This window comes from Platalea leucorodia (assembly GCF_965183815.1).
Source record: "Platalea leucorodia genome assembly, chromosome: 2".
NCBI lineage: Eukaryota > Metazoa > Chordata > Aves > Pelecaniformes > Threskiornithidae > Platalea > Platalea leucorodia.
In genome coordinates, this window is record NC_138824.1 from 66,716,120 (window position 1) to 66,737,642 (window position 21,523).

Below are 21,523 nucleotides of genomic sequence, written 5' to 3' on the forward strand. Positions count from 1 at the left end.
ACCACATCTCTTCCAGCAACATGGGCCTTGCCTGCATGGGCAAGTTGCCCTCATTCCAGCCACAAATTTAGCTATGCCTCATGCTGACAAGTGGGCTGAGGTTTGCTCCTGTAAAGCCTGACAAGGGTTTGATGCAAAGAAGAGACCAACAAATTAAAAAACTACCAGAGAAGGAATCAGGAACACTTCCCGCCTGCCCACACCAGAAATCTTCTCATCGCTGCAGTGACATTTGTATCCTGGAAAAGCTTAATTAAGTTCCCTATGCAGACAGGGCACATGGCTGAGTGCAGATGCTCGCCTTGGAGCAGATGGGCCTGCTGGGCCAATTCAGCCAGCCCGCCGTCCCAGGACGTGCTGGCCTCTGGCTACAGACCAGCTGTTCAGCAGCAACAGCCTGCTCCCAGTTACCTTCTCCAGGGCCTTCTGGGGTTACCCAGAAAGCACCCCCCTCCTCAGGCAAAGGCGGGGGACAGGGCCCTGGCCTCGTCGCTGCGTGCGTACTCCATAGCACCCACCCCGTAAGAGCAGCCTTCCTCAGAAAGCTAAGGACTACTGCACAAGCAAATGGACCTCGATGCAGAAGCTCAGTCAATCATCCGACAGTCCTCCCCTCTCCCTCTGTGCCCTCCTCCCACATTAAAACCACTGAGAAAAATTAGTTATCAATCAGCACTAGTCTACTTGGCATTTCTGCTGTAGATCAAGGAAATCCTGGATCTTACCAAACATTGTCCAAAAGCTTTAAAATCGTGTATGTAGATATAAACATACGTGTATATAAATAAAACTCCATATAATTATGGCAATGTTTTTCCCTTCCTCTTCCTCTTCCCCCCCCCCCCTTTCCCTTCTCTCAATTTCTCAGACAATAAGTGGGAAACAACCTTTTTTTTCTCCCAGCCAAAAATTAATTCCTGCTCAAAGCTTCCAGAAAGGGTCAAGTCTAAAGGAAGCATCTGGTAAATCTGCTTTTGTATTGCAGTGGGAGCCACAGACCTCACGTCCCCTTCCCTTTGCACCACTCAGCGCAGCAAGCGCTCGTGCCACACTGGAAGGGGTTTGCTCTGCTGCACACGTATGCACAAAGACGCGCTCTGCCTGACTGCGGGCAGCCCTTAGATGGAAGCGGCTAGGTATGCTGCGTGCACAGACAGAGCAGGTCCCGCTCACCCCAGCAGGTTTTCCAGTTGCTTTTTTTATCCCCCTGACTACAGATGGACTCTTCAGCTACTCGATCGTGTGGTTTGCTTGTGAGTTATATGATAAGGGTGTGTGCTGGCAGGGTCAAAGTCACCACATTGGATCCTATCATGTAACATACTGAACCGACCAAAAAAAAAAAAAATTGGCTTCTCTCAGCATCTCCAAATACCCATCCAGGGACAGGCAATGAATGAAAGGAGACCGGGCCTGATCCTCAAGCACACCCACAAGTGACTTCAATCCTGCCGTTCAGTCTATGCGTGTGCCCAAAGTCCGTCAAACACTTCATAGAATAAGGTGAGGAATTGCCATGACTTTAAAATAACCAGGAAAGCTGTCAGCAAAAAAAAATAAGGACTTATTTTCCTCATCACGCGTATGGAAAACCTTTAAAGCTTTAGAAAATGTATGCTCTGCCTCTTACAGTTTCTTACTAGATACACAAAATTCATAGCAAAAGCAAACAGCGGAAAAGGCACTTCCAGTCACAGTGAGCAACAGTACCTCCAAAAGCATGATCTATATTGGGAGTGCAGCGGGAGAAGCAGCATCTTCTTTAACTTATTCTGTAACTGGGCCATAAGCATAAGCAGCTGCTGTAGCTGGCAGCTCCTGAGCCAGCCCGAGCTCTTCTTCTGGCCAAGATGGTGGGAGAGGAAAGGGCAGCAACTCAGTAACCTTGCAACATAGTTCAAGGGGGAAGTAACGCAAGATTCAAATTCCTAGCAGCAATACCAACTGCAGAGCTTACAGTCCCATATATTGTATGAACAGGTTTGCTCAAAAATCAGACCAAAAGAAAAAAAGAGATTAAAAAAAAAAACCCAGAAACCTATGAGAGCCTATGAGAACCTATGAGATCTCAGAAAAGCAGCTCAGCACACTCCAGGGTCGCCACAGTAAAAAAGTAGGCTGGTATTGACCACCTGCTTTTGCGCTGCAGAAAACACTCTCTGCTTTGTGTGCAAGCTGAATGTATACATGTCTTGATATATACTGGAAAATACATTTTTTGCAAAAATCTACTTATGTTCATTATCTGCTTATTTCTCATCTGTTCTTCTTCAGCAAGTAGCTTTTGCTATCAAGAAATTATATGCTAGTCCTTCTGCGCAAAACATGGAAATTTCCATGGCTGTCACTTCATAAACTTGTGTAACCTACAGAATAAATGTTTCACAAGTACCTGTTTTATCATGTAGAGGTAGTAAGTCCAGTCCTCTGGTTTGTTAAGGATACTTCACGAGTCTGCTTTGACTAAGCAGTGAAATGTTAGTCTAAAGAATCCTCTGTTGTAGCTGTAAGTTTATACTCTGAAATTAGAAAGAGGTGGGACCTGCTGTTCCTCTCTTCCAGCACCATCTTCTGACAGAAAGGACCTGCTGGGCCTTAGGTAGTTCGACATTAAGACAGTCAATTTTGAAACTGTTAAGCTTTGCTTTCCTTACCTCAGAACAAAACAAAACCCACCACCACCACAACCCCACCCAAACCAAAGTTTAGAATGAACGCGCATATGGTCCACAGCTTTTGAAGGCAAAAAGAGCACAGGCAACCACAGAGGAAGTTTAAAGCCACTTCCCCTCTGTCACAAACTTTAACTGAGAAGCAGCTGGGAAATTATTCCAAGTGATTTCAATTTCTTAGTGGACCATGGTTCCATCAATGTAAGAGGCTGTTTTCCTTATATTTTAAGGGCTTCATCAAAATCAATGAAAAGATTCCTTTGATAATGGTGCCCTTCGGATCTGTCCCTCACAGATCATTACACATGTAATGATGTGCATTTAAAAGACTGAGGCCAAGACCCTGCCAAGCAAATGAGGGCCTAAGTATTTCTACTTGTTCAAGAGCAAAATATAATTGTATTGTGTGCACAGTTCGATTTTATATGTATTTGAAGAAATGCATTTCAACCCTGTACTCTTTATTATTTTTACTGACATTCTCCACATTTTCGTGTTACATTAGCAGGAAAATAATAAGAACCCAAGCAGCTGGAAAAACCTACTCTTCAATTCCTTCCATCATTTGTCTGAAAATAAGGGTGTTTGCTTTACAGCTCAAAATTAGTATGTATCAAGGTTTTAATTTTATGTCTGCTTCTGTTGTTTAAGCACCATTTCACGCCAACTATAATAAAAATCACAAACCCCTATATCCGACCTTTCTTCGCTACTGAAATGCAAAAGTTACTCAAGAAACAGATTCAAGGGAGCACTGGCCCTGATCCTGTGTGGGGTAGTTGTGCGATAGATGTGTCGCTCTTCCCCAGCACCCATGTGAGACGCTGCGTAAGAACAACCTGAACGAACAGCCTTGTGCTCAAGTGGAATATCCCCTGGTTCATCCTTGCACAGACCCATTCTGGTTAGTGAATTTTGGTCTGTCAGCCATAGGTTCCCTCCTTACTTCCCAGTGCTTTTATATAATGTGCCTTTAACATTTATATAATGTTTTAAAAGACCCGTAACAGCTTCAAGTTGTAATTCAAGTCTTCTCCTTAGGAACTAAGGGCCTTATCAAGAAAATGCATGAGCCAAAAGCAAAGTCCTTCGGCAGTCTGCTGGACCCAGCTTCAGGGTGCTCGGCACCACGAGGGTGGAAACATCAATGAACTGTGTCAGCTCAAGCCCAGCTTTGGAGGAGGCCAAACTGAGCTTGAATGAGCAGAAACACCTTTTCCATTTTTGGGTGGGCCTGAGAAAACATCTTTGCCCATTCATCTCCCTGCCGAAGGTAGCCTATGAAGAACGAAAGCCAGGATGGCCCTGCATGAGAACCAGCGGTCAACTTTTTGTAAATAACTGGCTTTTGCACGTCTGTTTGAGCTTTCCGTAAGTCATTAGCAATGAGATGGCATGCAGATAAAGAAAGGTGAAAAGCCTATTAAAAACCAGAACTATTTCCTTGTGAACACATTTGCTGTGGCTTTTGAGAAGTGCGTACTTATCAATGAAAAAAAATGTTTTAAACAAGATATTGCAATGCAAAAGATGACACCTCCCACTGTGGATTTGCTCGGAGCATTACTGAGGCATGCTGTTCAATTCAAGGCTCAGGAAATACAGCCCATTATACAGTCCTTTGCATCTTTACGGTAGCATCCGACGCGTTATTAATAGCTTACACCACTGTCTTTCCTTCGTCAGCAGGAGGTAGGTCTGGCTAGTGAAGTATAATTGGTAATCTATTTTATATATGAATAAAATACTCTTTGGAATGCTTTGCTATAACACTCAGTTCTTGTTTGCTATTTGTTAAATCTATTGTCCGAAATGCTACCACCAGCTATTCATTCTTTTTCTGAGCAGCAATGCTATGACAACCCCCACGTGACCGGCTACAAACATTCCGCGAGTCTCCAGGGCTTTGCTTTAGGGAAGGCTTAGGCTGATATTACTCATACTTTCTTTTTAAAAAAGCCCAGATTCAGAGATGCTTTATTTTGTGCAAGATGCATCGAGCCTACCAGCCAATTTTACCATGTAGCAACAAATATCTTCAGCTAAAATGGGACAAAGCAAAATATGAAGAACACAAGAAAAGGGTAGGTACAACTGTTTGATAAACAGCAGAGGCCTTCATGAAAGAATAAGCTTACCCAAAAAGGCTACAGCATCTCTCTACTCATTCTTAATACTGTTATAAAAGCTACTGATCAGCAATAAGTTACAAGAGACAAATTTTAAGAATATCCAGCAAATATCGGTATAGCTTTTGTGTCCATTTAGAGTTATCATAATGACGTTCACCAGATTTAGAAGTGAAAAAGATTCGGTCAGTCATCTGCTCCAAACCAGTAGTAATGCAGGACCGCTCCCTCTTGAAAATCCGTAGAGTAGTGAATACCATCAGCGATGATTCAACTGTATTGCTGCCTTAGGAAGATTGTATCACAATATAATTAGCTTTAATACGAAGAAATAATTCTTCATTATTTCCAGACTGGGTCTGTTTCATTAACTGTATAAAAATATCTTCCTTCCTTCCTTCCTTCCATTGTTCCCATAATTTGACTTGCAGGTGGAAAAAAGTTAAAGATGAGGTAGAGAATTGAATTTGACATATTTTTCTAACCAAATTGACAATATTGAAATAAATAAATAAATTTCCTTCTGTGTGAATTAACCTCAAGAGGCTTGCTATTGTATGTATGCATGGCTATTTAAGCAGTGTCTCTTTTAAAGCAGGGAACTGATATTAGTGTAGCTGAAATACTCTCGGCATCCGCTGTGCATACAGAACTCTCCTTTGTTCAGCGCACAGAGCACTTCATACATGCGTTAAGGCATTCAGAGGCCAAGAACAGAGGTTAGATATCATCATGATATATAGTGAAGAAATGTATTTATAGAGAACAAAACATTTCCCATGACTCAACTGCTCTTAGATTAAACACAAATGTTAATTTCTGAGTGCAAGCAAAGAGAAAGAGTAACTATCACGTTGGGCAAAGGATGGCTTAGAAGGTACAGAATTTTGTTCCTTATTACAGGGTTCACACCTAGATCAAGTAATGACTAACAAGGTCTCCAATGGCCAAAAAGCAGCCTTTTCAAGTGTCCCTGTGTTGTCATGCTGGCGTGCTCCTGAATTCCCACACTAGTTGCCCAGAAATTTCACCGTGCCTTCCACTGGCATGAATTCAGGCTTGCTGCGGTGAACGCCAGCTACCAGAGCAGCGGTACCTGCGGGCTGGGGTAACTGAAGGCAGCAGGGCAATTTGGCAGGGTGTCCTGAATGGCACAGCCCCCTGTGGCACAGGCTTTTGCTCTGCCAAGAGAGACAGGGATTGCTCTGAGAAAACGTAAGGGCCTCTGCTTGGTGATGTGCAGGCTTTGCATTGAAGGAGCTCACAAAAAAAAAAAAAAACCAACAACAAAAAACCACCAAAAAGCAGGGCAAGAGAGAAAGGGGAAAAATAGGAAGCAAGGAAGGAAAAAAGGTAATGTACAAAAAAAAAAAACCAAAAAAGGTACACTTCTTGGAGAACACCACTGAAAAGATGGCAATGGTTAGGGATAAGTTATCATTTTCTCCATGATGCAAAAGGTACAAAAAAATGACAGCCTGTTTCTATGTACACAAGAGCAAATACTTCCATCTGAATAATTTTATTTTCTTAATGGAAGAAAGGAACGGGGGGGCGGGGGTGGGGGGGACGACACACAGAGTTACACCTCCTCTCTGCAACATTCTGCATAGAATTAAATATAAAACGGCTCCAAAACCACCATGGCTCTGGAAAGTGCCACAACAGAGATTAGGGTGGGCTTAAAAAATACCAGGTTTTACCTTTTACAGTTTTGCATATAAGGACAGAAGAGAAATTAATCATAACACTTTCCAGAAAACAAATCCCACAGAAGAAATGTTAGTTTCTAAACCCACGTGTTTTTGTTCAAGTTTGAAACAGTTTGCATATCTATAAATTAAAATCAGAGCTTGCATAAATACCACATTTTATTCTTCACACCAGTAATTTCTACTGACTGATACAATAACAACCCTCTTTTACAAACTGCATGTCTTCTTAAAGTTATTTTTAAAATAACTTAATAGCATGAAGAAGCAGAGGAGATAGCAGCAGCAGAAGCCAAAACCACCGAGACCCTCAGAGATTTACGAAGTTTAGTTCTGCTATCCAGTAAAGATCAGCTACTTAATGTGATGGGATCTAGAAAGGATTAAGATGAGTGCTCTCATCTCCCCCTGAAATCAGCTGGAGTTGAGAGCAGTCAGCCCCTTCTGGGATCCCACCTCCTCAGAGGTGACTGCCACAAAAAAGCAGCTGAACGTTTTCACAAGAAGCCAAGCAGTTCAAGCAAATTTCAGACAAAGCTAGGAACTGCTAAACATTGCCCCAGTCAATGCTGTAAATTATTCACGCTGTTACAAAAGCAAGGAACCTGTCCTGGTGGTATGTATGACAGGTCTGCCATCACAGGGGTTCACAGGTCTGCCATCACAGGGATTGAAGCCTGGTCCTCGGCTCATCACAAAGCTGCTACAGAAAGAGATGTGGAAATCTTCTGCTGGACTCAGGCAGTGCTTTGGTCATGCCCTGCTGCGTGGGGTTTGTGTTGGTGCTGTGCCTGCCGCTTTTACTTGGCGGCCTCTTTTTTTTAAATAGCAAGTATTTCTCTCTTCTTTCTATATCACTGAGTCTGCCTGAGATGGAACGGTTCGAGTATGAGGTATGACAGAGGGAGAACATTTATCACATATATTCCATGACAAAAATCATGGTATTGTTGTTTTAACCATTCTGGTCTCACTCCCTGCAGGACCCCAGTCTGAGAGAGAGCGGCCTCCCCTCTAAACCCTGGCTCACTCCACTCCCCACTACCAGCTTTTCTTCCACGGGGTTTCTTCAGTCCAAGACAGCTCACAGATTATTCTTCTTCCTCATATATTGCATGGCGATTTAGGTCAGGATGGAGATAAATATTATTGTGCCACTGAACTACCAACTGTGTTAGAATAATTAGATCCACAGTTTGCTTTTGATGATCATTCTGAAGTGCTAATAAGAAGAGACCTGGGAATACTTTCAACACAAGAAGTCCTTTTCCAGTATTGCTTACCTCTTTCTGGCAGCATCCTAAATGTGCATCCCTTTGGAAGAGCTGGCACAGCTTAGGAGTACCTAGGGCTTTCTTATACCAGCCTTTTTATTTCTGCTGGATGCCTAATAAAAACTGCCTGCCTTCTCTTAGACAGTCTTTCCTGTATCATAACATCAACACCACTGTAACCAAACTGTATGTATTTTTACATTTCTCCAACATAAAGACCACTTTGCGTCTCCAGCAGACTTCGTAACAACTGCCTTTAACATTTTCATTTCCAACTACTCTTCTTCTGGGCAAGTCTGGCTTTGCTGATCTAATGAATCATATGCTTAATGGTGCTACTGCTGGCTAACAAAACAGAACACGAGAATTAAAAGATTTCCCATAATGATACGCAAGGGTATTTCCAACAAAAATGGATAAACATTTCATTTCTGTTGCAGATTCAGGCAGCAAAACCATTAGTGGACACAAGTGCCCCTGCAATATACAGCCACCTGCATCTGAAGTTAGGGAAGCTGAAGGTATAGTATTGGCTATTTCCCTGAGCGCTAGCGTGCTTACCTTCACGTCTTCTCTCAAAGAAAACAAAGAGACTACCAGATGGTCACAATTTCAGGGCCTTTTTTTTTCCTCAGTGCAGTGATTGTTGCGACAGGACTATCAGGATCCATGAATAGCACGCTCCCAGCAGCATTAAAGAACTTATTTTATCTTTACAGTTATTGATGAAATAAATCAGAGTGCTTCAGATTAACAAGTGCTAAAGTGTTCAAATAGCCTCCTAAAAGGTAATTCTGCACAACGATGAAAAAAAATCACAAATAACAAGAACAGCACAATCATCAAGATACACACAGAGCAATGAACTGAATAATAGGATGTTAACATATTCAAAGCACAAGAAATAACAATGGGTAGCCTTGACTGGCAGTTATCCTTCAAAATCTTACTGCTCCCAAGAGGCAAATTTTTATTAAAAGATGAGAGTGGAAAATAAATTGTTACCTAATTAACTCGGCTCACTAAAAGGAAACAACAACAATTAAAAAAACCCAAACGTGAGCACAGTAGAAAATATGTGCAGCTAAACCCTGTCAAAGACTTAATTTCCAACACAGTGCCCCTCAGGCAATGGGAGCGTGGCCCATGTAAGGACTTCAGAATTAATTTCCTTAAAATTGTTTATCATCTCACTGTGCGACATAGTAATCCCCAGGCACGTTAAAATCATTTCACTAGCAAAACAATTCATTTCTCCTCCATGCATAAAGTCATATGCTATAGTAGGATGTGGATTCAATTGCTGCTGTTAATTTTTTCCTGTTACTGTAAAAATAACACTGATAAAGTTCCTTTGCAAATGAAACATTGCATAACCCCCCCACGTTAACAAAAAAACACCAACAGGAACCCACTGCTCTTGGGCATGTTCCTTTGAACTACAGGTCCTGATACCTGGAAGTGAGACTGTGGTCCTACTCTCTTTCTCATCCCCCTCCTTTCCAAACTGCTACAGAAAGAAAGAAAAAACCCTCTAATGCTGCAATCTTCTATTAACCAGTTCTTCTTTACAATCATTCTCCTCAAGGTTATTCAGAGCCTGATGGGATTACTTAAAGCACCAGTTTTAGGTGCCTTCACACTACAGTGTGACCAGCATCTGACCCGCTTTGGTTATAAACCCCAGCAAAGAAGGCAGGTGCACTAGATTCCCTACAGTAACTTGCTACTCTAACGTGAGCCACCCAAAACTATCAGAGCTGGATGAGCAGGATTTCCTATTCATTTTATACAGGGCATGCAATATCTTTGGAGCACCTAGAATCAAATATGGGGAAAAAAAAGGGCGGGGGAAGGAGAAGAGTGAATTAGTATGCTCACAACAAGACTATTCCTTCATTGATTCTGTTCTGAGAGGCTTTTGAGAATGAGATGTTGAGGTCCAGCTATGAAAAAGAGTGCTTTCCCTGCTTTCCCCCATCCAGCCTTTCTCTGGTTTCCTCCAACTCAGCCCTGCTGGGAAAGGCATTCTTGGGATACAGATAACTTTGAAAATAAGTTTTTCTCTTCACCTCTCCCCCATTTCTTCCTAATACCCACAAACACACTTTTAGCATGGATTTGTGTTCTTCGAATAACAATATGGTAACATTTTTTACAAATTAGACAATGCCCCAGGATATCCAAAGGGATTCTCCTGCCTCCACTGGACTCCTTCAATTTTCATCCCACTTTTGACACTAAGGTGTTTTGCTCATTATACAGTTAATTTCAGAGATTGTTAGTAATCTTCCATTTTAAAACTGAAGTTAAAGAAAGAGGCTTAAAATCACGCTAAGGATGAACAGAACTAGCTCATACTGCCTCATACATCTCTCTCCATTTGTTTGTCACACCCAGTTGCTGCTTCTCTTCTTACACTAGCCTGCAGCCCCGCCAGGACAAAAAAGGCCTGCAACTGGACCTCATCCAAATCTCGCTGAAGTCAATGGAAAAATTACCATTTGATCCAAAGCCCACCAAAGATAACGGAAAGGCTCCCATTGACTTCAGAGGAGTCTGGATAAGTCCCATCATGTGTTTGTACAGTGTCCATCACAATCCTAGGTTTTGACGAGAGTCTATGAAGGCTGCTAGAGACACAAAAGATAATAATGATCCTGGAAAATACATTGACAAATACTTATAGAAATTGCACTTACACTAATGAAATGCATTTGCTAATCATGCAGGCTGCTGCTGTGGTTGCAGGAAAGTGTTTCAGGGCCAAATTCACAGCATTGCAAAGGGCTTTCTCTCCCTGCATCACCACTAAAATGGTGAAACAAAGGGTTCTCTCAACGCTAGCACAGAGTTTTACCTGATCAGTGTCTGTCACACTCTGTGTGGAGAAAGGGACGGCAATGGTGAACACCCTGTTAGGTATCCATGATACATCACTGCTGCTTGCTCTTGCCTTGTAAAAACAGAAGCATTTCTTTATCCCTTCTGTACACAAAGTTGGAGGAAGACCGACTTTCCGCCATCAAAAGAGACAACCGTTTGCTGCTGGAGAAGATATCCTGCATCATGAGAACAAAGGGAGAAATCGACAACAAAAATGACTATAAGGCCAAAAGGTAACATCAGCAGCACGATTTCTATGTAGTTATCAAGTTACCTTCCCAGTGACAAACATAGCTAAGGATAAACTGCTCTGTGAGGACATGCATTTTAAAAGGCAGCCTAAGGTATAATCAACACTTCAGAAAGCCATTTGCTTGCCCTGTCACATGAAATCCAATGCGAGGTCATTTTCGTCCTACCCTCTGTTGAAGAGAAGATGGCTTTAAATTAGTTTTTCAGTTTAATAACTGAGGGAATGAAAAAAAAAAAAAAAGAGAGAAAAGAGAGGGACAACATTGCCCTACTTTAAGGAAATAAATGAAGCAAACCTAGTATGTCTCAGCAAAGCTGTTGCGCCTGCTAAGTGAGTCATTGCTGCTGACTTTGCCAGTTGTTCCTACCGACACCACCGGAAAGAGGGAGATCCAAAGCTTAGAGATGAAATAAAGACAGAGCAAAAAATAGAATTAAAATTAAAAAGAAAAGTGGAGCAGGAAGCAGGCAGAAGTGAAAATATAATTTACTGCCCAAAGGAGACCAAGCAAAATATGCCTTGAGGATTTATCACTAGAGAGAAGCACCTCAAGTATTTTTGATTCAGGAGGAAATTCACGCCCCGAGTAGGGCACAGCAAACCAGTCAACAGCAGGGACAGGCTTTTGAAGTGAAGAGAATGTTTTGTGTAACTCAGGTGGTGGTTGTTACCTACTGTGATTCATTTACAGACAGACTACTTCATGACAGACTGACTGCTCATCAGGCCCTAAAGTGTCTCCAGACAGCAAAACGCAGCTCAGGTGCAAGTGACCTAGGTAGAACTCACTACACATCGCTGTCACGAATATCCTGACATTTGCACAGTTTCTTGGGAAGATAGAAATTATCTGAAACAGAGTTGGTCGTGTCCACATCTCGCAAATCCACATCATAGCACTTATGGCTTGTCTCTAGTGAATAATACCCAGATCAGTGCAGGCTTTAACAAGCATCGGTTAACTCCGTTGCTGAAGGTGTGATTCCACAAATCATGGAAGGAGCAGAGAACCCTGCCCCTTTTCATTCCTTCTCTCTGTTCTTGATTCAAGTGGCAAACTCTTGTTTTCTTTGGATCAACTCTGGTTTTCATCAAACCTCTCCATTAGTTAATTAAACTTGAGACAGCAGCAGAAAACTAACCCAACAAAACCAAACAAACCTGGAGAGTTTTTCTGCCACTTTCTGCAAAGTGATGAATTACAGGGCTGGTGCAAGGGGTGGAAAAGACCACACAGCTGGGAGCAGTGGGGAGATGAGCAGGGAAAGTAAAAGAGCAAGTCCTTCCTTTTTTGGTGGCAGGAGACTGCTACAAGATCAGCTCAGCTGCCTGGGAAATTACAGTCTAAGAACTCACAGAAAGTTTCCAAGGCATTTGAGGCAGTACGCTTATCTCCGTTATCTTCATGCTTCCCAACTTGGTTCATCAGGTTTGTACACAAAATAAACGTATAAACCAAAGTCACTGAAATTGATTGTTAAACACCTCAGACACCAGCCATGCCCCCACCTACAGTAGTGCACTACAGCACTTCCAAGAGCGGAGGGTTGGCATTAACCCAAGACAAAACTAGCATTTTTCCTCTTGTAAAACGTAGCAAACCTCCATAGAGGCAGGGCTGCAGTTGGAAGATACTGAACAAAGACTATCCTCTTAAGAAGGACAAAAGGATTGGGTTGCAAGGGCTGGTTAATGTAGATCAAGGAGGAGCAAGTCCCTGTAGGAGAGGTATGCAACCTTAGGCAAACTTTCCCCTGACACAAGATTGACGGATATTTCACATTCTGGGTTCCCAGGCGTGGGAACATGAACAAGCGTGAAGAAGTTTGATTCTGCTTATATGGTTTTCCTCTCTAGTTTAAGCGGAGAAAAACGAAAGCAGGAGCTGCGGAGAGTGAACCAGGAGAACCGTGCCATTCTGGATAGAATTACAAAGTCCCAGCCTCAGTATCAAGTTCAGCGATGGCACGAGGATTGGCAACGAGCTGAAAAATACATGGCCAACATTGCGAGATATCCTCGTGGGTGGTGTAAATCACAGAGCCGAAAGGTAGCCCTGAGCTTCTGTTCTTTCCTTCCCGGTTATTTCTAGATTGGAACTGCCCGTAGAGCGCATTTCGCTGCGCTTTTGCGCTGGGGATTAACTGCACGTGGCAGCCAGCCACACAATTAACAGCCGTTCCTTTATACAGCCACTCTTATCAAATGAATCCCAGAGCACTCTTCAGACTTTATTAGGTGATTTGCAAGTGCTGTAGTTTCTACAGTCACACTGCCCACCACAAAGAGAAATAAATCTAAAAATAATTAAAAAAAAAAAAAAAGAAGCAATGCTTATCAGTTCCCTGAGAGAAACAGCCAAACATTGCAGCAACGTTTAAGGTGACCAAGCGGGCATATGCATTGAGGGCTCCAAACCCTACACTGGCCATTCTGTGCAAAGTAACCAGCTGCTTCTTTTCATTAGTAACAGAGGTAAAGAACACAACAACAAAACAGCTATATGAGGTATTAGCAAGCTTTCCCAGAGAAAGAAAATGGACTGTCTTTAATCTTTCCATGTCCAAACTCCCTGGCTTTGAGCCCGCCAACTCACAAGCTCCTGAGTTTCCTCCCAGACAACCCAGAGGGAAGCTGCAGCACTGCCCACCAGGCAGGGAGCTGCCATCAGCTCTGCCTTTACCCATCCTCCCTATCACCTTGGACTGCTGGGCCTCCATGGTCGTGTGTCTTTATTTGGGAGGTATGTCCTCCGTCATGCCAGTCTGATTCAATATATATGGGTGTGGCTCAGCCCCTATGTTCTCTACCTTACCCATTACCTCTAGTTTGAGGCCACTGAAATCAATCTTTCTGAAGTCTGTAATTTCTGAACATACATAAAAAGATTTTCAAAGGTGTGGCTCATCCCAACCTATCTGAGTCTTCAGAGGACAGTAAGTAGTATGTGTTTTATGCCAGGACTATCCTCTTGCCAAAGCTTTGGTCCCAGTTCTAATTCCAGAGGATTTGCTCAGGAGAGGCAAAGCACTCAAAAGAAAAAGCAATAAAAATTGTGGCATTGTAAATAAGAAAGAGAACCTCTCACCAGCTTCTGTCCGGCAACCATTCTTGAATACAGCTATATCATTTTTAATAAAGATTTCCAAAACTACTCAGTCTGAGGCAGAAAGCAGGTATAGAAAGCTTCAACCCAAACAGTTAAGACTCGACAGAGAAACAAGCGACTAAAAGAGAGGCTTCTACAATGGAAAATATTAGGCAGCTTTAATTACAGTGGAAGTATCATTACAAACCAAAGAATTACATTAAAAATAGTAAGGTTGTAAAGCCAGGTGCTCCATAATCACAAAGTACCAAAATTATGGCTGTAAGATATTTTTCAGGTATGTATATGTTCACCAAATTTTGATTTTGGCAGATTTTTTATAAATGCATAAACAAATTCTCACAGAGAACTAAATACATCCTGCAACCTTCCCCACATGGACCGTTAAGTCTGTGCTCCATAATTAATAGGTACTAGAACACCTGTAAGAAGTAGTCGCTAGAAACCACTTTTTTCCAGTCTCCAGAATCAAGGCAGTGACAGGTTCTTTATTTTACATACATTTATATTGATTTCTCTCTTTTCTGGCAGGAAGAGCAATTTAAAAAGAAAACATCTAAACAAGACAAAAAAAGAGAAAAGCAACTGAAAGCAGAAGGTGTGAAGAGTAAGATGAAGGAAAAAGAAAGAGAACATGTCCACCACGGAAAGGGAAAGAACAACTAGAATAAGACAGAGTTCCAGAAATAGCGTTATTCCAGTAGTCTCCTGTGAAAGCAATTTAGGAAGTAGCAAAGGGCTCTTACTCCCTCTTGGATAACTACGGGATTTGGAAATTTTGCTGTCCTCAGCCTTCTGCTTTGCTTTTATTCTGGAAGTCACTCCCTTCCTGGCATGGTGGACCAGCAGAACAGGGGGTTGCAAGCCCATTTTGTGATTGCGACCCTGTGCATCAGCATACTTTGATTTCCATGGTTTAAGTTAAAATACTGCTGTTCCTATGCAGGTGATAACTTCCAGCATTGGAAAAGTCTGGACTTGTGAGGGTGGTAACCTTTTCAACTACACAGCTAAACTCAGCAAAAAATGTAAGCAGAAATCCAGAAGGAGCTGGGGTGCCTGGGAGAATCAGGTGGAAGGACTCATATAGTTTAGGATACTAGGGGTTTAAGTATTCTGTAAGAGTGTAGATATTAAAGACACCGTGTCTTCAGTATAGTGAAAAAAGCATAAAGCAAAATGGCATAAAAGTCATTTCCGTTACAATTACCAACAAAACTCCTCAGAGTTCACAACAGCTAGCAAAGAAGGAGCCTAACTGGGAAAAGGACTGTAAGCGAGCAACTGTAGCATAACTAATTGATCTGATTAAGATTTGGGCTTTTTTTGCACATGACAATTTTCATCTTGGTATCCAAGGTCTCCCCAGTGAGGACCCAGCTGGCCGACAGTAAATACTTCAGAGCGAGGGTTTTGGAAGGGCTTCAGAGAGCCTCTGAAGCCTCTGAGCCACTTGCTACAAGCAAGGGAGAGCGCCTGGTGGACCAGCGCCCTCCCAGCACAGCGACAGCTCCTTCCTTACTCGTGATTTTATCCAATTTTTGTGTCAGTCACAGCAACTGCATTCACAGAGCGAAAATATTGAAAATACATACAATTTATTTCTAGCTTCCTTTTTAATGGGATTTAGCAGCTTGAAACAAGGAGAAACAGCACCACGTGACCCATCGGCTCTCCGCATGTTATAATCTACCACTCTCTCGGACCATCATTGATCTACAGTTCAGGGGACAGACGCTTCTGTTCCGAAACGCATATTCTGTATTACTTGTTTTTTAATTACACATCTTCAAAAGACAATGATGTGTATTAAAATCACAAACTGGTCTTAGCATAGCCAAGTGAAGTAGCATCAGTTCTCTCAGAAGAGGTATCAGTCGAAACCAAGCATCGAACCAATACCAGCTCTTGCTTTATCTGAAGTAGAATTTCATCTGTAATCATTTTGGAGGGTGCCAACTTTCCAAGCAGATGCCCCAGGAATATTTACTTCCTGGTACTTGGAAATGCTTTCTAAGACATTTTCTCCTTTCTGACTTGCAATTTGGTTCAGTGGATAACGTTTGAAGTGCTAATGATGAAAACTTATTTTTTGAAGCGCAGAAGTTCTAAAATACAAGACTGTGTCTTTATAGTACTGAACAGAGAGTAGAAATAACAGCTACCATAACCACCAGCCCTCCAGTACTTCAGTGTCTCTGCCATACAACTGCGAACTCCTGGCTTCAGAAAATTCACAGCTTCCCAGGGCAGGATACCCAAATCCACCACACTACAGGGAAAAGCTTCGCCACACCTAAGTGCCTGGGTCAGGAAGGAAAGAGGATTCTTGTTTGCCCAAAGCAATAGTGGGACTGGCCCGACGTGCTGTGGCAATATACATCCCGGAGTGCATTGAGGATGCCCAGATCCAGCGTAGAGGGGGTGACCCCCATGCAGTGGTCAGCCACAGGGCTCCACGGCTGGCTGGAGGTCACCTCAAGGCACCCGCCATGACGGGAGAGTGCCAGGACAGACAAACTCAGCTACTGTTGTGCACCTCTGTTACAGCAATCACATCGGGCGAGCACGCGTCAACTGTTCCCTCCAACAGTAGCTCATTTCTAAAAGAAAGGTTAGGCACCCTTTGAACAAGAGCCAAAAAGACAGTAGCGTAATGAACCAAAACTTCCCCCTCTATCAGAAAGAAGATGCCAGCTTGGCTTTAACAGCAGTTTGATTTTTTAATTAAAATGTCCTGTGCCCTTATGGCTGGAGTCGAACACCCCTGAAGTCCCTCGCTTCACGTGGTTCCAGGTTGGATCATCAGGGCCCTCTGCAAGGGGCCAGCTATCCTTAACAAGTTATATCATTGAACCAAACAAAATTCTTGTTTTCTTTTCTTCTTTAAAAGCTTCAGATTGGGATGATAATAACCTAAAACGTTTGACCGAATGCCACTTGCCTTATAATGAAGTAGAAATGTTACTCTCTTCAAATCCCTGGCTCCAAAGTTAAAACACTTTGCTACTGAAATGCTGGTATGATTACAAGCTAAACACTTGAAACAAAAGAGAACTAAACTACCACTATAAAAAAGAGTCTTAAGAGTTACAGAAGATGTTAATCTGAGGGTCAAATTCTGCTTCCATTTCCACTATTGTAAATCCAGGCTAGCAGCCTTATCTTTACTGCAATTGCTGTGGATATAACAACCTTACATTAAGAAACCATGTCAAAAGAAAACTCATGATGAAGTTTTAAAGATGGCTGGGCTAAGCTTAACTACCAGCTCACTGCCATGGAAAACAAGTGGTCACTCTCCCCCTTTTACCCCTCTCCTTGCGCCCCTCTTCCATTCTGTTTGTCTTTTACACCAATACTTGTGCTCTTTAAACCCTGAGCAAGGTCAGCTCCAGGATAGAAGTCACAAAGGAAAACCTTTTTTCTTTTTTTTTTTTTTTTTTTTTTTTTAGAAAGGAGAACAGTTTTGCAGTGGGTTAATGAGTTGAATCAGTTCATTGACGATTAATTTAAGATTAAGGCCATAGCTGATGCAAGGAAGAAGTAAAGCCACATATTCCTTCGCTAAAGTGGAAAAATGGTTACTCACTGCCTGGCAGTATTCAACACCAAAATAGCTCTCCTAAGGGTCAATAGAAACAGATGGAGCCCAGCAAAATGGTCACAACTCAATAATCCATGTTGGTTACCATGGAAAAATTGTTAATATAGACACAATCAGGGTTTGTCCAAGTTAGGAATGACTAATCTGGTATTCACCATCACCCCCCCTTTTAACTGGACAAACACCAAGTATGAGTGTATTCATTTTATTATTTCTTTATATTTACCACTATAAAGGGAATATTACTTAAATATTCCTGAATTATTAGGGTTTTTCTTTTTTTTTTTAACGTGGAGTTTTTATGATTTCAGGAGAAAACTATTCACCTGGATTTCCAGGCCCTGAGTTTAAGCAAGAATAATGAGTTGAAACCATATTGCCTGCAGTTTAAAACAAAAAAATCAAGCCTTCAAAAGATGTTGCACTTGTATTATTGCAGTAAAAGTTGTGAAACTGAAATCTGAATTGTGAATTTTTTTATTTGCTTCATAGTTACAGAACATGCAGGGTTCATGTTTTCAAGTTTTCCTTTGCTCTTATTAAGTTAAGAAGCCTTCTTTTGAACAGTTTTCACTTAATGCCCCAGCAGGAACTTGAACTAAAAAGAGAGAGAGAGAGAGAGACCACAAAAGTTGTAATAAAACTGTAACAGTGGGGATCTTTGTTCCTTCCCAACACTTATGTTTGACTCTCCTTGCTAACCTCATTCGAAGTCAGCTTAATTGTTCTATGTTTTAAATGTGTTCCTAAAATAAAAGGTAGGGTTTATTTAGAAGTATGTGTATTGACACACTTAACTTGTATGTGTTTAAAAACTACATCAGCACAAAAGAAGTGCAAAGAAAGCAGCAGCGTTATGCAGCAACAACTAGAGGTTACCGGGACAGAGCACAGCATGGTCGTTTGGTTAAATCTGTGGTTTACGCTGTTGATCAGTCCCTTCAGAATTAAAATGCATTTATCCCGCCATACACCCTACTGTGAAGGACGGAAACGCTACCTCCACTGTAGATATGGGGAACTCCGGGATAAGGGCTACTGTCTACATTAGTCAGAGGGTCATATTTGCACCTGCCGCCAAACTCACCATTCATACATACTTCTTAAAGATCAGTTTACGTTTCAGGACAAACCAACTAGATGGCTAAGCAAAGCAGCTCAGGTATAAGAAGAATTTGAACTCTACTCTTAAATATAATATCAGTTTAATTGTCCCCAGCCAGTTCTGCAAATTCAAGCACATTTACTTAAGTTTGTACACAGATAACCACGGAGTTCGAGGTCCAGGTTTACAAGTCAGTGCGAGGCTGGTGCTCAAAATACCATGTGTGGATGTCACTTCCTTGCCAACATGAGGTCCAGTTATTCTTTTGCTTTTCTACAGATGAAAAGCCAGAGTCTGAACAAACATATGAACCACAATGTGTGGAAGCACTAGAGCTTGCTGGCCTACAGGAAGACACTGCGTAATTTGTCATCCTGAAGTACTGTTGCAGCCCTCCAATTTACAAGCTAACTTCTACTGGGACCTTGCAAACTGTATCTATAAAACCATACATGGGGGAAGATACAGGACATCAGGAGAAAGAATATCCCCAGGGTGGGAAAGAAGGAGCCTACAGAAAGGAAGATGGAGGTATGGTGGTTGCTGTGCTACTGTGTCAGAGGGGCAGGTAATGGAAAACCTCCATGCCTGCTGTTGTTCCAGCCCTCATGCATCGTTTCTAGCTGGAGCAGCCAAAGAAAAAAGTTAAATGAGGAAGGAAAGCTGGAATGGAACATCCCGGTCACCTCCACATCCGGCACCGTCCTCTGTTTCCTTATTAGACAAACATAACCCAGATTTATTTCACTGTACTATTTTCTTTTGAATCAGCACATTCATTATTTTTTAATTAAAGCAAATCTTGCCAAAGCTGTAGGAAAACATACAAGCTCAAGAACAAGGGTAATGATTACTGCCATTATACATGTACGTAGAAGTGATATATTACCACCTCCCAGCAATTCACCTATCTGAAAAAAGAACAAAAAGGAGGTAATATTACCAAAACCATAGAGAAGTAATAATTTTCTTATAAATATATATTTAAATAATGCTGAAATCTTCCTTCAGCCTACAGAAGCTTGACATTTACATATATTGTTAAAGGAATAGAAGAAAAACCTTCTTCAGTAAAAACAGAGATGCAACCTGTGAAGTGAATCACAGCTACCTTTCTGCAGTGTTTTCTTGTAATATTTTTTGAGACCTTTAAGAATCTGATAAAAGGAATCCAGAAACAGACGAGAAAGATTTTTTGCTCTTTCTTACCTATTTCTTTGATGCCCACATCCAACAGAAAATTAATTTTACATTCTGCATCAACCAGCAATTTTTGAGTCTCATTTCAATTTTAAAACTCATAGTTTTCTTCATGAATTAGATATGGCACCTAGTAATACAATCACTATAGTAAGGCTGGAATTTTAGTTCCAACAATACATTGATTAAACTCTGCCCTCAAGAGTGTCAGTTTTCAGTATGACAAAGGTTGCTTTGATTGTCTCACATCTGCATTATCTATGTAGTGGGGTTTAAGTACAGTGCCGTGATTTGGAAGGCATGTGGAATCGTGCCTGTCATATATAATCTATACACATATGCACAAATTAAAGCCCATTGAACTGGATTCCCCAGTGCCTCCCTGGAGCTCAGCTGGCATAGCTGCACTGAAAATTGGTCTCATTACCAGGAGACAGACAATCACTTCTTGCCTCTGCCTTCCCCACCCCCTCCGGTTGTCCGTCCCCCTTTGTTGCGGGGGCTGTGGCCTTTGAATTGCTCCTGCCACTTCACTAACACCACCAGAAACAGAAGCATTTGCTGAACAGCGCATTATTGATAATTGGTTTAATTTGGTCTCCCCATCTCTGCCAGGCTTCCATGCAACGGAAGCATGCAAGCAAACCTGGCTAAGCTCTTTTAACAGTCTACATCATAGGACAAGCTTCGTTTCACTTCTGGACTCCTTAGCTTGAGGCTTAGCACAAATTAGAATATATACTAACAGGTCATCGTGCAAGAAAGTGCAGTCTTAACCAAGCACATCTTCCATCTTCCTGAGGACAACGCAACTTGGATTTTGGGCCAGCTGCTGGGGACCTCTACACAGCAAACGGCGTGCAGTTGTAGCTTGGACACACTTACATAAACACCTGTGAAAACCCACTATGAAAGACAAGCGAAGAGGGTATAAACCATCAGGAAATACTGGTTACCCACTAGTCAGCGTTCCTGCAGCTTTTCCACTTTATGTCTTTTGCAGCAGTTTGTCGTTTTTGCTAAGCATGTTTGTACAGCGCTGAAAGCAAGCTTCTTGCATGAAGTTCAAATTACTTCATCTTTGCTGCTGTTTTAACCTGAGTTAGCTTTGGTTAACTGATTTGAGTTAAAGCTTAGACTTCTTAAGTGTTTTGCAGTACTGATACATCCTATATTGCACTTCTAGAACATATTAGCAGCCATTAGCTAAAGCATTTCAACATCACAGCTCCATCCTAGGGTAGACGAAATGTGACTGATGATTGATTGATAGATCAAACAACATGAGGAGATACACTGGTTGGCAGACACACAATAAGGATACAGACCACCTGACTGGTTCAAATTCATTGTCGGTGCAGATATACATGGAGGCAGCTCTCTGTCCATCGAACTGTGTTAGAACATCTGCTGGAGTGAGCCTTACCTCAGCTGTGAAAAATCAAAGTGATATTTGCAAACCCTTGATGGCATCAGCTCAAAAAAGTATAAAACACAGATCACTTACAAAGCTAGTCATGAAAACCTGTGAAAGTTTGCAAATCTTCAGATATGGATAAAAAAATTAAAAGACTCA

The 21,523-nt window shown here is 41.9% G+C and overlaps 1 protein-coding gene across 1 annotated transcript; it reads left to right on the top strand.

Annotated features, from left to right (window-relative positions):
• Positions 1-4,663: 4,663 nt before the first annotated feature.
• On the top strand, positions 4,664-14,157 carry CFAP97D2 (CFAP97 domain containing 2; the record flags this gene model as incomplete). Its single annotated transcript, XM_082336156.1, has 5 exons — positions 4,664-4,756; positions 8,228-8,308; positions 10,788-10,906; positions 12,784-12,976; positions 14,068-14,157. The coding sequence occupies 5 exons, from the start codon at positions 4,664-4,666 to the stop codon at positions 14,155-14,157; spliced, it is 576 nt and encodes a 191-aa protein (XP_082192282.1).
• Positions 14,158-21,523: the final 7,366 nt, after the last annotated feature.